The 21,338-nt window shown below is 41.0% G+C and overlaps 1 protein-coding gene across 1 annotated transcript in view; it reads right to left on the reverse strand.

Moving 5' to 3' along the window:
- Positions 1-21,338, reverse strand: part of ZNF407 (zinc finger protein 407) — a 762,778-nt gene that overhangs the window by 265,142 nt on the left and 476,298 nt on the right. Inside the window, exon 6 of the mRNA XM_077492358.1 lies at positions 12,533-12,699. Within this exon, the coding sequence (XP_077348484.1) occupies positions 12,533-12,699 (167 nt within the window). The remainder of the gene's footprint in view (positions 1-12,532; positions 12,700-21,338) is intronic.

Here is a 21,338-nt window from a genome sequence, read left to right on the forward strand (position 1 = left end):
TCCACCACCACCTTTTAGTCTCTTGTGTCTGAAAAACCTGTCAGAAGTGACTCATGCTGATGGCAGAACAACAAGGCTGCAGACAGAAATCACACTTGGTAATTTGGATAGAGGCAAGTACTGTACACAACATAGAAGGTTAAGCTTTGTTCATATTTCATGTCTGAGGTTTACAACCACTTAAAAGAGGCCATTGTAGTCCGTTGGTTCTTTTCGCTTTGTAAATTAAGCATCAGCAAAACTCTCCAAACATGTGCAATTCAAAACAATAAGTTCTATCAGTAATGTAAGCACTACATTTATACATTTAAACACAGTATACAACAAGAAAAAAGTGAGGTTGATTTACTAAAACTGGAGAGTACAAAATCTGGTACAGCTGTGCATGGTAGCCAGTCATCTTCTAACTTCAGCTTGTTCAATTAAGTGTTGACAAAAAAAAACAAAAAAACTGGAAGCTGGTTTCTATGCAGAGCTGCACCAGATTTTGCACTCTACAGTTTTAGTAAATTAACCCCAGTTTATGCATATATGTGGATAGTGTGATGAGACAGAAGAATGGGTAGGATCCATCAGGCAGTAACCACTATAAGCCATACCCGGTATCCACCTTCAGAACCCATGTGTAATGCTGTTGGAGCATGCCAACACTTTCCACGCACTAGGGTTGTTTTACTAAAATTGGAGTATGCAAAATCTGGTGCAGCTCTGCACAGAAATCAATCAGTTTCCAGGTTTTTTTTTTGTCAAAGGTTAATTGAACAAGCTGAAGTTGCTGATTGGGTAAGACGCACAGCTGCACCTGATTTTAAACTCTCCAGTTTGAGCCCCCTTTCACATTAGTGCAATTTGACATGCGATTTGACATGTCAAATTGCATGCCAAATTGCAGGCAATGGCACTCTGCCAATTGGTGCACCGCTGACTTTGCTGCGCCATACCAATTTCCAAAAGTAGTTTCTGCACTACTTTTGGCAACTTCAGGGTGATTTCAATAGATATCTGTGCATGAACCCACACAGATGTCTTTCAAATTGCCCCCTTACTCCCACTGAAATGCGGGTTTGAAATCACGAGAGTTGAGCTGAACTCACGCAATTTCAAACCCTCATTCAGTGTGAACGAGGGCTTAGTAATATCAACTCCAATCCTAGCACACTCATACATTTTGCCCAAACAATGAGCTTTGTCACTGGTTGGGCATAATACATAGACATGTGCATTTGTCTTTGTCCGAATGCATTTTTGTCCAAATTTCAGGTATTTTCGTTTTGACAAACGATAAGGAAAGCGCAGAATCCAAAAAACTAAAGATCCAACATAATTAAATGCTTTATTTTCGTTTTCGTTGTAACAACAGTTCAATGTAGAATAGGTGATTCGACGTGACTCTGACAATAACAATCTGTGTCTATTGAACCTGTGGTTGAATGTGCCTAACCTTACCTCTATTAGTCCAAGATTATATAGAGAAAAGATTTGACAGAGAGAAAAGATTCTGGAATTGGGTGGGGGGAAGTAAAATAAAAATAATGATGATGATGATGATGAATGTTATTGGCTGATTGTAACCAAAGAGGAGGAGCAGTAAAATAGCTAGAACGAAGTACACACGTACAGCCAACTTACTTTCACTTACGATTGCTAGCAGAGAGAGACACACACACTGAATCATTTCAGAAGACAGTCAATCTTAGCTGGTTCGAATTATCACTTGTCAGAGAACCCGAATTATTATTAAGCATAAGCACAGCAGCAGAACAATAGTGAAGCAAGCTACAGTTCAACTTAACTTTTTCATAATAATCTGCTGCTATTGTGTTAGTGTGTGAACCTTATAGTGATACTAGTGGTGCTGCTAGTGTAGTTGTGATAGCCTCAGAGGCTGCCTGTGTTGGGGGGGGGGGGGGGGGGATTTATTATTTTAGAATCTTGTTACCTGTCTGAACAGTGATCGCTATCACCAGTCCACCAGTTTCTGTTTGAACGAGTATATAATATATATACAGAAACACTTGTAGATGGTGCAGGAACGTCCTCCAATGCCTCCATGTCACTCTCACAATGGGTTGCCGCCATATTCGTTATTATCAGTCACTCACTCTCTGACACCTGACACTGTAAGACTTAAACCATTCATTCAATATGGACGGAGATTCGACAAAGCAACGAAAAACACACTCATTTATAATAATATCCGACGTAGCATCGAAACTGTACGACGCTGCAATCGTACATTTCCAGAGTCAAATGCTCCGCCTATAGGCTATATAGAGTTTAGCAGCTCCATCAAATCTTCTTTATACATTCGACAGACACCATAAGGCCGCGTACACACGCGCGGACTGTTGGCCCAACTTTGTCCGTCCAACAGTTTGAGCGAACAGTCCGCTCAAACTTAGCATGGACGGACATGGCCACACACGACGGACGAACAGTTTGCTGAAACCGTGCGCGATGACGTGAACGGCACGTACGACGGGATGAAAAATACGACGTCCTATACACTGCAATGCAACCTTCCGACGTGGAAATCCTTTCTGAGCATGCGCGAGACTTAGTTGGCCGAACAAGCCTACACACGAGCGAACAGTCCGCTGAAACCTTGTTTCAGCGGACAGTTTTTCGGAATTTCCGTAAGACCTTGTTCGGCCAACTGTCCGCTGAAACTGTCCGCTGAAGCCCCACACACGAGCGGACTGTCCGCCCAAACACTGTTCAGCGGACAAGGTTGGGCGAACAGTCCGCGCGTGTGTACGCGGCCTAAGCCTTCAAACACAGATTCGACCATAATTCATGTGGATTTTCGGACTAATGCAATTTTTGAACGAAAAACAAACTAATTTCGGGAGTAACTAAATAAATTTATTTTTCGGACGAAAACGAAATTCCAAAACGAAATATTTCACTCTGCACATGTCTAATAATACAACATCAGGTGAGAATCTTGACAAGGTCCATGGACAATTTGAAGCAATAAAGTTGCTTTGATATGTTGGAAAACTCTGTGCAATAATGGGTAAAGTTGAAATGAAGGTAAAGGCAGCTCCATCTATCAACATTTTGTCAGAACGAATGTGCAAATGATGTTGATTAGCAGGATTGTCAGCTCAGTTATCATTATGGACATTTGGGTTCACAAATCATATAAATGTTTAAGTAAGCTTATTTTTTTCTAAATTAGGGCTCATGGAAGCCAAGGCCCAATCAGATGAAAAAAATGACAGATCTTTCAGTAACAATCTAGAACCAAGGCTTAATGTTATAAATTGATGCCGGGATGCATTGCACGTCCTTAGGGAATTTGCCTACCACCTAAAATAAAGTCCATAGGCTACACTAGAAATGTTTGGCCATGTTTCATTAGATCACTGTATCCAATAACTTAGATTGCCGTGTATTTCTAACAAAAGATTGAAATATGCTATTACAAAGAGAGGCGAGCATTGGACTTTGCCTCTTATATGGAAAAACTTTTTAATGTACTGTACAGCTTTGTTAGACTTTATTAAAATAACTGTATCTGGCCAGAATGAGTGGTTCAGTGACATAAGGACTTTTCTATCTTGTGAGTAAACTTGGTTGCCAAGATGTCACAGACCATATTTAGGGCGCTACAAATATTAAACAACCAAATCAAGTACACTGACTGTGTCAAGCTTTTTGTCTTGAGACACTTAATGGGACAATAATGGGCTTATAGAAAAAGATAATGTAAAGAACAATGGTCTATGGATACATGTATTTCCCTAGTCAGACAGGCAACAACTAACCTTGCAATTCCAGGTAAAATTTGCAAAAAGGGGTTTGGGGAATACTTACTGGGCTTTGTGGTCAAAGTATTGCACCAAAAGTAAGGGCTGAAAAAGGTTTGGAAGCCTGAGTAGAGCGATTAGATGCTTTGCTTTACACAGATGAAGAGACTACTGAGGAGGGGGCTTTTAGAATTTTACATTGTGGAAGTAAACCCTTCTCTCCTACATCTTTTATGATGTGATCAAGTGCCTCCCCAGACATCTTTAAAAAGGCATACGCGTGAGACTTCTTTTACAGATGTCTTCAGCTGTCCAGGATGTAGCAACAAGATTCTGTGCTTGTGAATGGAGTTTGGGGCAATTCTGTAAATTTGTCTCATGACATGTTCTTGGGCATTCACATAAAAAATAGAGCAGAAGGTAATTGATGCAATTGCTCTGCTAAAGCCTGATCCTGATCCAGTTAGCCAGTGTGGCATACTGAAATTGTAGCAAAAACTGGTTTCAGGGCTGGGTCTGCTATAGTAAACAGAGATTGTACGAGCAGTCCAAACAATCTGTTCACAGAATCTTTGCAAGAGGGCACATCTTCAATAGGTACAGTGAGATGTTCTTTTAAGACTGAGATGGTGGCATCTACTTCAGGAACAGACCACTGTTTAGTGTACTCAAATTCAACTAGAGTTTGGAAAATATTTTGAGAGAATTGCCTCTTCTATTTGTTCATGAATGGGTAATGGCAGAGAATTTTACAGGTCTCTATGTACCCAAAGGGGCATTGTGAGATGGAGGAGAATCAGGCTGCACAATGGCTTTTTGTGGAACATTTCCACTTTAGCAAGCATGTTGTATGAAGTTTCCTCTTCAATTGTACAGCAATGTGGTGAAGAAAAATTTTCTGCAGTTTAGTCCAATTCTGCCTAAATGTCTTCTTTATTATTTTCTTTGTCTGCCTCATATAGGGCAAGCATATCAAGATCTGAGAAACAGGAGTAGTAGAGAAGGCTTGGTCCCTTAAGGCAACTATTGATTGTGACATAAGTAGATGCAGTTCTGCTTCCATCGGTAGGTCAAGTGCTGCATGCCTGAAATAGAGCTAGAATCAGATGCAGAGATCAATTATAGAATCGGCTCCTGCTCCCTATATATTACAATGGGAACATTGTCACTCTTAAATGAAGTGTTGTAAGGGCAAAAGAGCGAATGTTTGCCTGTGGCTCTCTCATGATTTCCTTTTGCCTAGTCTTCACCATAGCTACGGGTGGGGGTATTCCCCTGTGTGTTACTCTTGAAGTAGAATGCGGGATATAGGGCAAGCGTGTCCAGAAGGAGACCAAAGTAACCAGGGTGTAGACTGTCCTGAAGAGAATGCTGGTGGCAAAAGAGGGAGGAAGCGGTGGAGTACCTTATAAAGAAATGGCAGTATAATATGTGAACTGTTGTGTGATGTAGCATCTGGACATTCACCTGTGTGGTTGAATTTTTGCACGAAAATTAAAAAGTTTACAATGAAATAAAAACAATTCAAACATAGCCCTAGACTTTTACAGTAATGGTCAGAAGGATACTAGGTGAACCTGTCTCACCTGTCCCTGGTGAAAGGCCAGGTTTCACTTGTCACAGTGGGCCTAGCCACAAAGGGGTCTTCAGAACATGGCGCTGGTCCTGTATAGCATTCCAACAGCTACATGCATTGCACAAGGTGAGCCCCCATGCACGATACAGTTCCCAAAGTAACATTACAGGTTGCCCCCACAGTGTGGGATCCAGGAAAAACTCTCAAGGTTTTACCAGGGTTGGGCTGTGAAATTAGAACACAGTGAAACGATCTGAAGATAATAATGAAGGAAAATGTCCTCATGTATGTTGTCCTAGAAGAAACTGTGGAAGAAATGAGGATGGAAGAACTTATACACTTACCCAAAACAAATGTTAAGCCTATCTTTGAACTTGGAACTACTGGGGCACCTGCCTCCTTTTAGATGAAGGTAAAACCCTATTGCTAAGTTATTTCTAAACAATTATACTTTCCTCCATCATGAACCCCATGATGGGATCCCCATTCCACACTGTACTTCTTTCCCCTCCTTACAGAAGATCTTATGATTTAGATTGGAACAGCTTTCTCTCCTTGTCTAAGTACAGACCTGATGTATTTTTATTGTCATGCTACTCATACATCTGATTGAGCTCAACAGTTGTTCTCTACAACTGAATCTGAGGTTACAATAATAAAAAAAAATTAAGAAATTAAAAAAAAAAAAAGAAAAATAATAAAGAAAAATAGTAAACTAGCTAAACGAAGAGTAAAAGGAGAATAGGTCCATCACCTTAGGATGCTGGCAAAAAATGAAGGACTCACAAAATAAAGTAGGGTTATAGCGGAGGTGTCCATGAAAGTCTTCCTAGTGTTTCCAATCACATGAAGGTACAAGCCTATAACCCTATGTATACTTTACAAAAAAAAAACATGTTAATTGTACAGTACAGGACCCAGGTAATGAAGGTGTTTGCAAAATGGCTATGGCTGAAAAAGGGTTAAAGCCAATGCATCAGCATGACACCCAGGAAGCTAGCATTTTTCAGGAGGAGAGGCCAGCAACAGTATCCATAGTCTAAGTACAGGACTCCTTTTGGGAAGTATACTCTTAGTAATCACCCAGTGAGGGGATAACACATAGCTCAGATTAAAGTAAACTGAGTTCCTTTTCACTTGTTGCTTAGGTTCAGGGCTTAATTAATAATTTCACAAATAAAGGCTGGTGTAGCAATTAGCTAGGGGTCATCTGTCTTCCTTTGGCATACACGTTGGATAAATGTTTCTCTTAACACCAATCCTCATGCGCCCCCAAAACTTCATGCTATGTGAACTTTCCTGTTGTAATAACTAAGCCACATACACTGCTAAAATTACTGTATGAAGTAGAGGAAACCCATTAGATGTGGTAAATGAGTAAGGCCTCCTTCACACGGGGCGGATCAGTAATGATCCGCCCCGTGATGATCCGCTCGCTCAGCGGGGATCGCTCCGTTGTCCCCGCTGAGCCGGCTGCGGACAGGGCGGTCTCCGCACACTGTGCGGGGACCGCCCTGTCAGCTCTCCGCTCTCCTCTATGGGGATCGGACGAGCACGGACCGTGTGTCCGTGTTCATCCGATCCGCTCTGCAGACGGACAGAAAAATAGGATTTTCCTCCGTCTGCAGAATCGGACATTTGCGGAGGCGGACAATAGCGGGTGTCTGCGGATGTTCATCCGCAGACACCCGCTATCCCATAGGGATGAATGGATGTCCGTATTTCATCCGCAAACGGATGGATGAAATACGGACATACCATCAGCATGTGTGAAAGGGGCCTAAGAAGCATTAGTTAAACATATCCTCTTTCTTGTAATGAGCATTCTACTGTGATGTTCATTATATAGCCTTGCCCAGCACTCCTCAGACAAAAAAAATAAAAAATAAGTACATTCTATTAATTTCCAAGGAGGTCCTGTTGCATTTTAGATGGTCTTTCTATGAAAATGTATAGAAACCACTACACATGCACCGTGGGGTGCATTAACTTGCAGGGAAAGCCTGTGCTCCACGAAGGCCACAAGGCAAGACCATTGGAGCCATGCAGTTTGGGTAAGTGTATGGTATTAGCAAAACATACTCAGCAGTGGGTTGTGAATTACAAAAAAAAAAAATACACATAACCACTAAATTACATGGTCAAGGAAATTCTGAAAGCATGACCTAATTGGGATACATTAGGCTTACAGTGGAGAAACACTGCATTCAATAACCACGGTCTGATACTTGTGAACAGGCAAGCATACAAGACATGGGGTGTGGGGCAGAACATAAATAAGAATGTGCCACCTTCATCACATACACAGGTAACCACAGAACCAGAGCCTACAGTTTAAAAAACACACTCAGGCCTTTAGACAATTTTTTAATTATCAATCTCACTGAAAGGTCTAGGAGCATCTCAATACTAGTGCAAATATATTTGCCAAGTAAACAAATATTTGATATATACTCAGCCTAATAATTATCAAAGAGAATTTTTTTTGTATCTTCTAAGATATTTGATCAACTAATCTTGCTCCTAGGCTTGTTGAGGAAATGCCAAAATAAAAAGGTACATCAAGTAGAGCAGACAACTCAAAACTTTCTTCTGTTGTCCTGACCTTCACACACATTAACAAATGGCAGGTCAGAACCTCAGGGTTCAGTGATTAAATGCCAACTTTACTAAGGTATCATTGAGGCAGGATTTCCATCACTGTCTTTGTCAAGTAAGGTTCCAGTTATGCAATCAACTTCAAGGCAACAACAAATCTATTACTGCCACGTCACTGTGAATATTTTAGAAAAGAGAATAATGACACCTTGAAAGACTCCCTGCTTAGAAACTGTGATTCCTTTTGGCTCGGTGTAAGTACTTTCATTAGAGTCCACACTCTCAGCTTTAACATTTGTTGAGCAGACAATATGAGTAATTGTTTTAGGTAACCACACAGGCTGTTTACATGATGGCAGAGACAAGATGGAAAGTGGTTTTTTTTCGTAACATCTTGAATTAGTTTCAAGTGTGCCATTTTGCATTTAAATGTAGAAAGACACGGAAACTAATCCTTTATATTCTATTAGAAAACAGCCACTGTCCCCTCTCTCTCATTATGGTGCAGACTACAAGACCTAACAACAAAAATCTATATTATTGATCTAACCAAGTCTCCACAATTATTCTTTAGAAGGAAACACCGACGATAAATTACATCTGCACTGGCTTTTCATCTGCGGTTCGATATAAGTGATCTCTCAGGGCAAGCTGGAGACCTTAAATCGTCAACACCCTTGTCAGAGTAGCTAAAGAGACCTGACCTCCCACCAAATCCATGGGATATTTCTCAATAAAGAACTTTTTTAACCTAAAATCTTCTCCTAAGAGGTGAACATCTGGATTAAACTTCAGCAACTGTCCCATTTTTATCATCATTCATTTTAATTATTGTGGGTACAGCAAGTCAAACAGATGTTAACAATTTCCCATGATTAAGACAGTTGTACAGGAATCACAGAATATGTCAGCCATACAAAAAGAAATGGCGCATATTTATGTTCACTTTACAAAGGCATGTTTATGCTTTCTGTCTAGTATGACAACAGATGTGATGTTTGCCCACCCTACGTTATCACAAAGCACCATATACAGGCAAAAAATATATTTTTATAAACCTGAATCATTTGTCACATCGTTTTTAAAAGAACTAGATTTTTTTATTCTCTCACTGTTCAAATATGGGCAATTCTTTCAGCTACTATGAAAATGAATCAACAAAACAGGTAGTTTTGATGTTCTTTTAAAAGACCCATAGCAACTAATTCTACCCCAGCTGGAGAGGCCTTCCATCTGAACACTAAAAACGAAAACAAAAACTCTAATTGGAGAGTACAGTTAGGAGACCCTAAATTTCCAGCAAGAATGATGATGTCTGCAACATTTGATCTATATGACTTCCAACATTCACTACTTTAATGTATCAACACTTATATGTGTTGGCTTTTATACACAGTCAGTTTTTGTAAAAAACCCAGATGTACAGTTCATATGATTGTGCAAGAACTCTGCAGCTTGGTAAAGCTGACGAGTGGATAGTCAAGAGGGATTACAATTGTGTGTCTGCCCCCAAGCGCCGGTGTCTCCTAAAAAGTGCCATTATCCCTAAAATTAGAATGTCACTGAACAGCCATGAACATAAGGATATCTCATGCTGTTGTTTTTGAAGTAATAAGCAATCAAACGACTTCACATGACACAGGTTTTACTTATGTTTTTCCAAAGAAAACTTGCACAAATATGTAGGCTGCCACTGTCTACCACTTCTTTCTGAACATGCTAGTCGCTTATCTACAAGGCTACTCAAGTGGTAAATGCAGATCGTGTACTGTAATTTCATAAGCGTTATATACCTTTTCAGGTCATTGATGTAGAAAATCCTGATGCAATTGGATCCATCACATCTAGACAACGCATATTTTCAGAAGAAAGTTACTAATTGTTAACTTTAAAGGAAGTCATAAATGTCCTTGATTTGAGTGGTCCTGGCTTCCTTGCCACATGCTTGTTTTGTGTCAGTGACTCAAGAAGTACTCAGAAACCTTTCATGAGAGAGATGTGGAGGCTCCCTTTATTACTTTTCATTCTGCAAACACCATTTAACTGTCTGTCAAGTTTACACTTATTCATCAATACTTTGTGACCCTCTACATCAGAAACATGCAATTAGCGGACCTCCAGCTGTTGCAGAACTACAAATCCCATGAGGCATAGCAAGACTGACAGCCAAAGCATGACACCCAGAGGCAGAGGCATGATGGGACTTATAGTTTTGCAAAAGCTGGAGGTCCGCTAGTTGAATATCTCTGCTCTACATGGATCAACCATGCAAATAGCAAATATCCGACATATATGCATAATTGTTTCAGGTACACTGACTAATATCTTACTAAAGCCAGCTGGTCAGTGTACTAGCCAGACAACTAGCATCTACAGAGGGGATTGCAAATGGCAACCCATGCCTCTCTAAAAAGTTTTTTTCTCAAAATCTTGAGTGTTAGGGCCAGGTGTCGAACTAGTCCGTAAACTTTCAGAATGGTGCAACTGGTTAGTTTAGTATAATTCAAATGAAGCATTACAACAGTAAGTTTATTAGAGACATACTGTATGTCTTGACTATAAGCAGATAAAAAATATATGCTTTTAGGAGGAGGCCCTAAGTCTAGGTTCACACACATGCAGCTGCGTTTGATGCGTTTTTCAGGCACGTTCTCTTCAGTGCATTTTGTGGTTTTAAACCAGCATTTTTCATGCCTTTTTGCATGCAGTTTTTGTATGTGAATGAGGCCTCAGAGACCTGCCGGCAGCACACCTCATAAATATGTAAAAACAAAACTGCAGAATTAGCCAGGGTACCACAAAGATTACGTAAGATAAAAGCATGTAAACCATCACGTGCAATCATGAGAAATGCCAAATTTTACACCTCCTCTCTTTTTTTTTATTTAAATAAATTTTAATTCAAATTCTAACCAATACAGCAAGGTAAAAAAATCTCAATATAGTACATACACATCAAAGAATGACATATATGAGTGAAGTGAAATAGCTTCAAAAATCACGTGTTGTTATAGCAACCATAGCTGAATAGATAATGGCTGATCGATATAAACAAATGCATCCCATAAGCTCTGGGATGAGCATACTGTTATAGTATGAACTGCTAAGCATGGATGACATGAGTATCTCTTTTCAATTCCATGGTCCTAACGGTAAGAAGGCTAACGTAACCTACAATCTTAGGTATAGACTATATACATAGGTATAAGTATTTACTAGGCTTAAACTTTTAGCCTACAGAGTCTTCACAAAGTCATATGGAAAATGGCTGCGAGTGGTGTTCACAGGGTGACGTCAGGACTGTTAGAGGATGGGTGTAGTTAACACCCCAGTAGGGTAAGGAGTTCAACATAGAGAATGGGTGCAGAATCCGGTATTTGCCCAAAGTACTAATAAGGTTCCCCTTGGCGTACCAAGCGGTAAACTGAAAGGTGGTTACCCCTTCTCTTTAAACCCAAAATAACAGCTCAAGAAAGCAGACATCAACTTTTCTCTACCATGGCTACTGAAGGCAATGTTCTCAGAGATCCTCCAAACAGTTGGGCGTGTGCAATGGTTGACCATAGGAAAGAGTGACCATCCCAGGAGCACACACCAAGGTAAAGAAAGATATGGCCATTAGTCTCTACTGCATGGCCCTGCACAAGTATTACTTTTCAGAGGACTAGTGGGATACCCAAAACTGTGTAGTTTTCTGGCCAGGGAGACTAACAATGACATGTGCAATTCTATTTTATAAACTGATGAGATGCAAGTACCCTTGAAGATTTAAAGCTGAACTCCCGGCAGGTATAAAAATACTACACAATGATGCAAATATGTATTCTTTAAAAATTCTTGAATGTATTTAAAGAGGAAACTAGTATAAGTAACACAATTTGTCTTGGTAATACTGCACAGCAGAACCCAGTAGATCACAGGGGCAAATAGTACAAGCAAATCAGGCATGTTAGATGTGAATATACTGAAAAAGAACATGCAGACAGGAGGAGCGAGTAGATGGATGAGCAGCTGTTCCCTTACTATCCAATCACAGGCTGGAGGCAGAGAGGTGACCAAGCTGTATTTCTTAATGGCAGTAGAGAAAAATCAGGTCACCAGCATGGCTGTGCTGTCTGTACAGATCTCAGAACAAAAAGGCAAATTCTTTTGGCAAAAAAAAAAAAAAAAAGCTCCTATAAATGGGTATCTCAACTGTTTATTTAGCTGTTTGCCAGGCGTTCAGCTTGAACAGATACAAGATTCTTAAGAGGTTAAACCACCAATCGGCTAATATAACTAAGAAATAAAGAATGAACAGTAAAGAAGGCAAGGAGAGGGGAAGAAGAAGGGGAGTTTGAGAGATTGCAGAGCTGGTTAGAGAGCAAGACAACATTTATCTCTGAGACTAAAATAAGGCACCATAAAGATTCAATTTTCATTTACAGCTGCTCGAAGTACATGGAGATGTTTCAAAGTGGACAATGTCTGCTCTCTCAATGTTTATGTTAACGGTGTTTGTTAAAACATCTTTGTTTTAATTAAAAAACAAAAGTATTACTTGCCTATAAATGAGTTTTATATATAACCTGGAAGATAATGAAGACATAATTTCTAAACAGACCTGTGTGAGTCCTGTAATGATCTTTCATGGCAGAGGCTGTGAGGAAAGAATAATGGCATGTAGGCCAGGTACATTTAAATGGCTTTTCGCCTGTGTGAAGCTTCATGTGGTTATTCAGGGACCATTTCTCTCTGAAGCTTCTGTAGCAGAGGTTGCAGGCAAATTTCCTGAGTGAATAAAAAAAAAGAAAGAAAGAACATTAGAATACGAAAAAAAAAAAAAAAAACATGTGGAGATCAGCACATTTTTAAACCTAAGAAAAGGACAAGACTTTTACAAGCTCAACAATGGTAAATGCAATGCCTTTGCTGAAGAGAATTGCAGCCTAAGTCTGTCATGTCTGTATAACCAGGCATTGATTTTTCTGTCGAGGCCTGGCACGTCAGCCATTTATTCTCCGCTTTGCGGTTGGGCCCAACGGGTTTGAAAAATTCTGTTACAGTCCAGTCGCCCCTGAGGCAAATGTGAGAATAGATTTCACCTGTACAGACCTATACCACTTATCCAGGGCATGTGCTGTCAGAGCAAAGGCTAAATGAAAAGCTATCTGTTCAACAGCGCTCAGACAGCCAAGTGGTGCTAAATGCTGTACTGTGCTGAAATACATCTCCGCGTACACCAACGCGATTAACCCTTCCACTAGAAAGGGGGCAAGCCATGTACTGCACGCTGCTGGAAGGCCTCAATGCTAGGACTAGAAGCGTGGGTTTATGCATGTGCTCGTGTGTGTGTGTGTATATATATATATATATATATATATATATATATATACATATACATATATATATACATACATATATATACATACACACACATGATGACTAAGCACCGTGTTCGGTGTGAAACATGTCAGCGGCTGTGCAGTTAGTCTGTTTGCCAGCCTAGATGCTATGATTTTAATTACATTTTTGAAATAAAGTTGAATAATTTGGAGTGTGGCTATCCAGCTACATCTTTTCTACTACATACACACACACAGTTTCATATTTATAAATTCGTTTTTTCCCTCTCTCTCGAAAAAAAAAACATTTTAACTCAAGTTACTCTCTGTGCTAACATATGCATTTACTCATGTACAAAAACAAAAAACAAAACAAAAAACAACATATTGTACTTAGCTGACATAGGAGAAAAAAAAATTGTCAACCACTCTCTTGAAACCCTTCTTCATTATAATAAATGTATCCTTATGGACATATAATGGCAATTTACATTTTAGTTATACTTGAACATGATCTTTTAAACATGGAGGAACCCTTTGGGCATCAGGGAACCCCTGCCAATAATTACTATATGCTGGTACATTACACTAATGGTCAGTAGGAAGAATGATCCTTGGATTTATAATAAATTAGCAAGAATTCCTGTTTCCATTCCTTACAAAATTTTGGTGTCAGTGCAGAGAGGCAGAAATTGTTCACAGCTCAAAGAATACCTAGCAACTTTTGGAAGGACCCTAGTTAGGAAAAGCTGATTTACAGCAGAGTTGAAGCTCCTCAAATTTTTCCGCCCCAAGAGCTTTACGTATGCCATAATGCACTATTATGTACAGCGTATCAACACATTGGGGGTTATTTACGAAAGGTAAATCCACTTTGCACTGCAAGTGCACTTAAAGTGCAGTCACTCTAAATCTAAGGGGTAGATCTGAAATGAGTGGAAGCTCTGCTGATTTTATCATCCAATCATGTGCAAGCTAAAATGCTTTTTTGTTATTTTCCTTGCATGTTTCCCTCGGATCTACAGCGACTTTACTTCCAACTGCACTTTCTGTGCACTTGCAGTGCAAAGTGGATTTTCCTTTAGTAAATAACCCCCATTGTGACAGACTTACCTGCCAAGCACTCCCCACAGCCCTTACATCTTCTCCCAGTCGTCCTTCTGGGTGTTGACTCTTTGATTGGCTGGGTCGCGATGGCATCACTCTCGTGCTTGTGCACGGGAGTCACGTCATCATGGTTTGGAGTGGTGGCAGAAATGTATGCCGAGCTGTGTCTATGGCTTATTGTACATAAATGCAGATAGGTCGGGGAGAAGAGTCTCTTCTGTCACAAAAAAGCTCAGCAGATTTTTATTTTTAGGTTTAAAGACACAAAAATGTTCATGGCTTACATACCTTTAAAACTAATGCCGCATACACACGGTCAAACTGTTTGACGTACTTAGTCCGTTGAAACACATTTCAGCGGACAATCCGCTCGTGTGTGGGCTTCAGCTGACTTTTTCAGCGTGCAGTCCGGAGTACTAAGAATTTAGGTTTTTCCAAAAATCTGTCCGTCGTACTTTGGTTTCAGCGGACAATACGGTCGTCAGTATGCTAGTCTGACGGACTAAGAATGGGGCATGCCCAGAAAGGATTTACAGGGCTTTGCTGTGTCTTGGACTTCCTATTTCTAGTCCCGTCGTACGTGCTGTACGTCATCGCGCAAGCTTTCGTCGGACTGTTTGTGTATCCGTTTGTGTGGTCACGTCCGTTCAGTGGAAAGTACGCCGGATTGTCCGTCGGATTGTATGACGGACTAAGTACGTCAAACAGTTTGACCGTGTGTACGCGGCATAAGTATTTAAATTAGATGTAAACTTTAACAATAAACTTCATTTATTTTATTAAACATACTATTCAGAGAATTATGTTATATCTGTTTAAAATTATGTCCCCATATTATAACCAATAGGTCATATTCACACTGTCCCGATGCTGTAACATGCATGTTAATGTGCATCAAGTTAATTTTCAAGGGCAGCCAATGCACTCCTGTGCAGCAAAAAATGCATCTAACCCTTTCTCGGGAATGTAGCCTTGGCACTTTGTTGACGTTGCAGTTTTCTTCATGTATTGGGTGTCATCCAAAATAAAAGGAAACCCAATGCAACAATACACGTAATGAGTTTTACCGCTGCAGACAATCAGCCATCAATTGATCACTATAGCAACCATCTACTGCTTCAAGCTCTGTCCAAGTCTCCATACTGACAGGAAATGGTATGTGGTTATTCATGACAGCACTTTAATTCCACTGCAAACACAATAAGGATGCATTTTGTTTACATTTTCTGCTATAGTGCACCTATAAAGCAGGTGATCAGGATCCTTTCAGCCCCTGAGCTTAACTTTGGACCCCAACTGACACTTACAGCCAGTTGTTCCAGTGCTTATGTTAGTCTGGATCTGCAGCTGCTGCCAAGTCCTGATGCCATTTTAAAATGGGATAGGAAGTGAAGGGAAATCTCTCCAACAGAGATACGCACAAAAGCTAATTTTAAGCAGTGTAAAGCAGGCCTGAAACTGCTGAAAATGCTTTAACTGCTGTTGGCGTCTTTCTATCCTGGAACATTGGCACGCCCCATTATTTTACATAGGTGTCACAGCGACAGGAAGCAAAGACACCCCTTAAAGGGTCTGATTTCAATGCTTTATACAATTAAAATTACACATACAGTATAGCAAGATAGCAAATGGGAAAGAGAAAGGCTAAAAAAATGAAAAGCCTTTATGCAAGAAAGGTTGTCCATATCAGAGATATACACACAAACACACACGGATGACCATTTGTTCTGCTGTAAGCAAACCATGTAACAAAAGCACATTTAAAACAGTATTTTTTTATATGGAATAAACAAGATCTATGTCTTTTGGTAATACAGCCTCACTAACATGTCAGATGGCCAAGCATAAAAGGATTAAAAGTAAGTGAATTCCAAAGAAATATAGATCATAGATAATATTTTATTTATGTTGCAACTGACACATCACATTGCTCCCTGTGTCTTATTGAGGTAAAATTAAACTCTCCCGCAGAGAGTTGTCATTCTTGTGAAAAATGATTGACACATACATCACAGTGGTAAACCTTCTGAATGTGTTTTTTTGCAGTCTGTGAAATACATAAGATCAGGTGGAGAGAAAAGAAATTGCCACCTTGTTACCCTTGAGCAAATGGAATAAAGGTGGTTCTGTCAAACCTAATATATTTCAATAGAAATTACAAAGCAGAGGAAGACATGTCTACTCTATGCTATGTATGACTGAACCTTATTTATCTTTTTTTTTTTTTTTTTTTTTGTGTGCTGCGTCCATCAACTACAGACCCCCCAGTGAGGTAATGTTAGAAAAATAGGATTTAACACTTAAATAACACTAAACAAAAAGCTATTTGGTGGACATGACACCTATATTCACACCCACACTATATGTTCTCTAACCAGATGTCTTTTTAGCTGCTGAGAAAGGAATGGGTCAAGCAGGGTGACCAAATGATCTCTGATCAGAAACTTAAAACATATGTAAACAAAATAACTATTCTTATTGGCTCCCCTTCAGTCTGTTAACTGGTTTCTGACCGGCGTACGCCGATGTACGTCGGCAGAATGGAACGGCTGGGCAAATGGGCGTCCCTTTAAATTTGCCGCTGTGCCATCGCGCACGCACTGGCCGGGACCTCCGTGAGTCGGGTTGAGGATCAATGCTAATGTAAACAAGCATCTCCGTGTTCTGCCTAGTGACAGTGTCACTGATCTATGCTCCCTGTGATCGGTAAAAGATCAGTGACGTGTCACACCTAGCCATGCCCCCCAACGGTCAGAAACACTCACCACGACACACTTAACCCTTACACTGTCCCCTAGTGGTTAACCCCTTCACTGCCAGTGTCATTTACACAGGAATCAGTGCATTTGTATAGCACTGATCGCTGTATAACTGACAATGGTCCCAAAAATGTGTCAAAAATGTCCACCATGTGTCCGGATGTGTCCGCCATAATGTCGCAGTCACGATAAAAATCGATGATCGCTGCCGTTAATTGCCATAAAACTATCCTCTATTCTGTAAATGCTAAAACTTTTGCACAAATCAAACACTTAATGCGATTTTTTTTACCAAAAATATGTAGAAGAATACGTATTTTTTTTTTATATATATATATATATATATATATATATATATTTTTGAGGGATATTTATTATAGCAAAATGTAAAAAAATAATGATTTTTTTTTTTTTCAAAATTGTCGCTCTTTTTTTGTTTATAGAGCAAAAAATAAAAACGGCAGATGTGGTCAAATACCACCAAAATAAAGCTCTATTTGGGGGAAAAAAAAAGGACGATTTGTTTGGGAGCCACATCGTACGACAGCGTAATTGTCAGTTAAAACGACGCAGTGCCAAATCGCAAAAAGAGCTCTGGTCAGGAAGGGAGTGAAATCTTCCGTCGCTGAAGCGGTTAAAGTGGAACTATTCTTACATTTTTGAAAACTGCAAGCAGGCAGCTTTTGATGCAGTAGACACATGCTATGTTTCTTCTGCAATAATAAAAACTTACAAGCCTGCTTGCAGCTTTCTCCTGAATGCACGCTAAGCTGCACATGCAGCATGCATTCTCTGGGAGACTGCGGCAAGCAGCATGTATTCCCGGGAGATTGCGGCAAGCAGCATGCATTCCCGGGGGATTGCGGCAAGCAGCATGCATTCCCGGGGGATTGCGGCAAGCAGCATGCATTCCCGGGGGATTGCGGCAAGCAGCATGCATTCCCGGGGGATTGCGGCAAGCATCATGCATTCCCGGGGGATTGCGGCAAGCATCATGCATTCCCGGGGGATTGAGGCAGGCAGCATGCATTCCCGGGGGATTGCGGCAAGCATCATGCATTCCCGGGAGACTGCAGCAAGCATCATGCATTCCCGGGAGATTGCAGCAAGCAGCATGTATTCCCGGGAGATTGCAGCAAGCAGTAATCATTCCTGGGAGATTGTGGCAAGCAGCATGCATTCCTGGGAGATTGCAGCTGTGCCTGAATTACTTGTCTCCCACATGCATAGGATGATGTCATCCCTCACTGGCCAATCAAGACATGGAAAACTCCTCTTGGTAGGAGATGACAGAGGTCAGTGGGTGATGTAACTGCCATATCAATGAAAGGTTGAGTATCTTTAGTTTCACTTTAGAGCGTTTGTCAAAATGCAAATGTTTTTCTTTGCTTTGAATAGAATGGACAATGATAAGAACCCCTGTCTTGTTTTCAAAGTTATCCCAAGCCTCATTGGACAGATTTTCCCCCGCATTCTGTTTCAGGGACAATGTTTTTTGTACCAGAAGTGAGGGATTATCTTTATTGGCTGGACATACACTTTAGATTTTGTAATTTCTGTTCCAAATGTGCAGATTAATACCTGGTGATCCTGACAGAAATTTAGGAAGCTGACCACTTGTTCTCGCTCTGTGTTGCATTTTTATTAGGGCTGCGGAAATTAACGATTAATTGTTCGATTAATCGTTAATTTCTTTGATCGATCAAAATAATTTTGATCGAGGACGATCCGCGGAGTGAGCTCCGCGGTCTCGCCCATAGGAAAGGCCGCGGCTTCGGCCTAGCTCCGGAGCCGCGGCCATCTTGGTCCACCCCACGGCGGCCTAGACGCGCGCATTGACGTCATCATCGCCCGCCTGCTTGTGTCTACTATGAGGACGGATGGGTCTGCCTGCTGTCTATTCCAGACAGAGCAGACAATCATGAATATTAAGGTATGGGGGAGATATGAGGAGATGTGGGCAGTACTTTATGGGGGGAGATGTGGGCAGTACTTTATGGGGGGGAGATGTGGGCAGTACTTTATGGGGGGGGAGATGTGGACAATACAGCATGGGGGGAGATGTGGGGGAAATGTGGACGGTACAGTATGGGGGAGATGTGGACATTACAGTTAAAGTTAAACTAACTTTCTACGTTTTTCTTAAAGTTTAATAAAAAAAATTGTAAAAACTGTATGTGCATTATAATTAATCGAAATTAGTCGATTAATCGATTAAAAAAAAAATCGATTAATCGAACAGGAAAATTTTAATCAGTAACAGCCCTAATTTTTATCCGTTCTCTCGGTGGACTACACAACACCTTCCACTATTTTATAGTTATGAAAAAGGGGGAGGTGTGCTGTAGTTATTAAACCATTTCTGTCCTAGGGCGACAACACTGCTTCTCCAATGTCACCCTAAAATAAGAAGTGTGTAACTGGCTAGATCAAGTAAAAATAATGGGAAAAAAACATGCAAAAAAGAAAAAACAGAGTCATCCCATCTAAGGATTCATTATTAAAATAGATCCTTTGAAACTTTCGGCCGTATTTCCAATCTCAAAATAAACTTCTCCAAATCTAGTGCCCTGAATGTCACCCTGCCTGAAGTGTTAGTCTCCCAATGCCAAAGCTCATTCCCGTTTTCCTGGCAACGGGAAGCTATAACGTACCTAGGAATCCAACTTCCCACGCGCCTTAGCGATCTCTTCACTAGAAATTTTCTCCCCCTTTCTCGGACCATTGCCGAAGACTTACGGAAATGGGACAAATCCCACTTCTCGTGGTTTGGTCGTGCAGCAATTCTCAAAATGAATGTTCTCCCACGAGTTCTCTACCTTCTACAAACTATCCCCATTCATCTACCGCCCTCCTTCTTGTTAAACGCTTATCCACCCAATTTTTGTGGAAACGCAAGTGCCCTAGGATTAGCTACAATCAGCTCACACTCCCCAAGAGCGCAGGTGGAATCGGCCTCCCTGACCTCAAAAATTATTACCTGTCCTGCCATATGGTTAGAATAGTGGACTGGTCCACCCGCCACGGGGATAAGGACTGGATCCACATTGATGACTCGCTCTCTGCCATACCTATTAAAAACGCCCCGTGGGTCCCCTCAGCCAATGTTCCCAAAATGCTTAAAGATCACCCCCTTGTAGGTGCTACTCTGAATAATTTCAAGGAAGCTTGCCGTAAATTCAAGATATCCTCCACTCCGGGTCCTCTCACACCCATCCGATTCAACCCAGCCTTCCCCCCGGGAATGTCTAACAATTTTCTCAAAGATTGTTGGGTGCACCAGGAAGTCCAAGCCCGCCACTTTTACAGCAATGAGGGACTTTTGGAATGTAGCGCTCTCCCTACCAGGGATGACTGCCCCCCCTGCCCTCTGTGGACATACTTCCAGATTCGTCACTTCCTTAGAGCGGATAACACAGATGGCAAATTGTCCAGACGGCTAACATCATTTGAAAATCTCTGCTCCCAAAACACTCCTCAACGACATTTAATTTCTATAATCTACTCCCTATTCTTTCAGTCCGCCCCCCCTAAGGACTGGAAAGCTTGTCAGGCTTGGGAGAGGGATCTAGAAATAGACCTCTCTGTGGAGGACTGGGAAAGGATTTTAATAATCACACACAAAGGCTCGCAGAACGTCCACACACAGGAAAACAACTTCAAACTTCTATCTAGATGGTATAGGCCGCCTGAACTGTTACATAAATTTAAACCTGATGTCCCTAACAAATGTTGGAGATGCTTAAATGATGGGGGGTCACTCTTACATATATGGTGGACTTGCCCCAAACTCCAAACCTTTTGGACACGGGTTCATAGGATATCTAGCACCATCACCAGTAGCACGATAGAATATACACCAGCTTGTATGCTTCTCCACCATACCTCTGTCCCCACACGCCTCTACCTGAAATCATTGACCCTACATCTCCTTAACGCTGCCAAGCTCTGCATCCCTATCCATTGGGGCTCCCCCAATATCCCCTCCGTTACTGACTGGCTAAACAAGGTAGCAAAAATAGCAGAAATGGAGGAGCTCATTCACATTGCCCGAGACACCCCACAGAAGTTTGCACGGACCTGGGATAAGTGGACACAGTTCCGAGATTATGGCTGCCTTTTCTCATCGAATAGCTCCCACAATTGAGTTCATCTCTAGTCAACCCCCGTGTGTTTTGCTATACGGCCTGGAGCTGGCCCAGGTAGTGCAAGTCTTGGG

The sequence above is a fragment of the Lithobates pipiens genome, unplaced genomic scaffold, assembly GCF_037356315.1.
Source record: "Lithobates pipiens isolate NorthernLeopardFrog02 unplaced genomic scaffold, aLitPip1_a1.2 Scaffold_19, whole genome shotgun sequence".
NCBI lineage: Eukaryota > Metazoa > Chordata > Amphibia > Anura > Ranidae > Lithobates > Lithobates pipiens.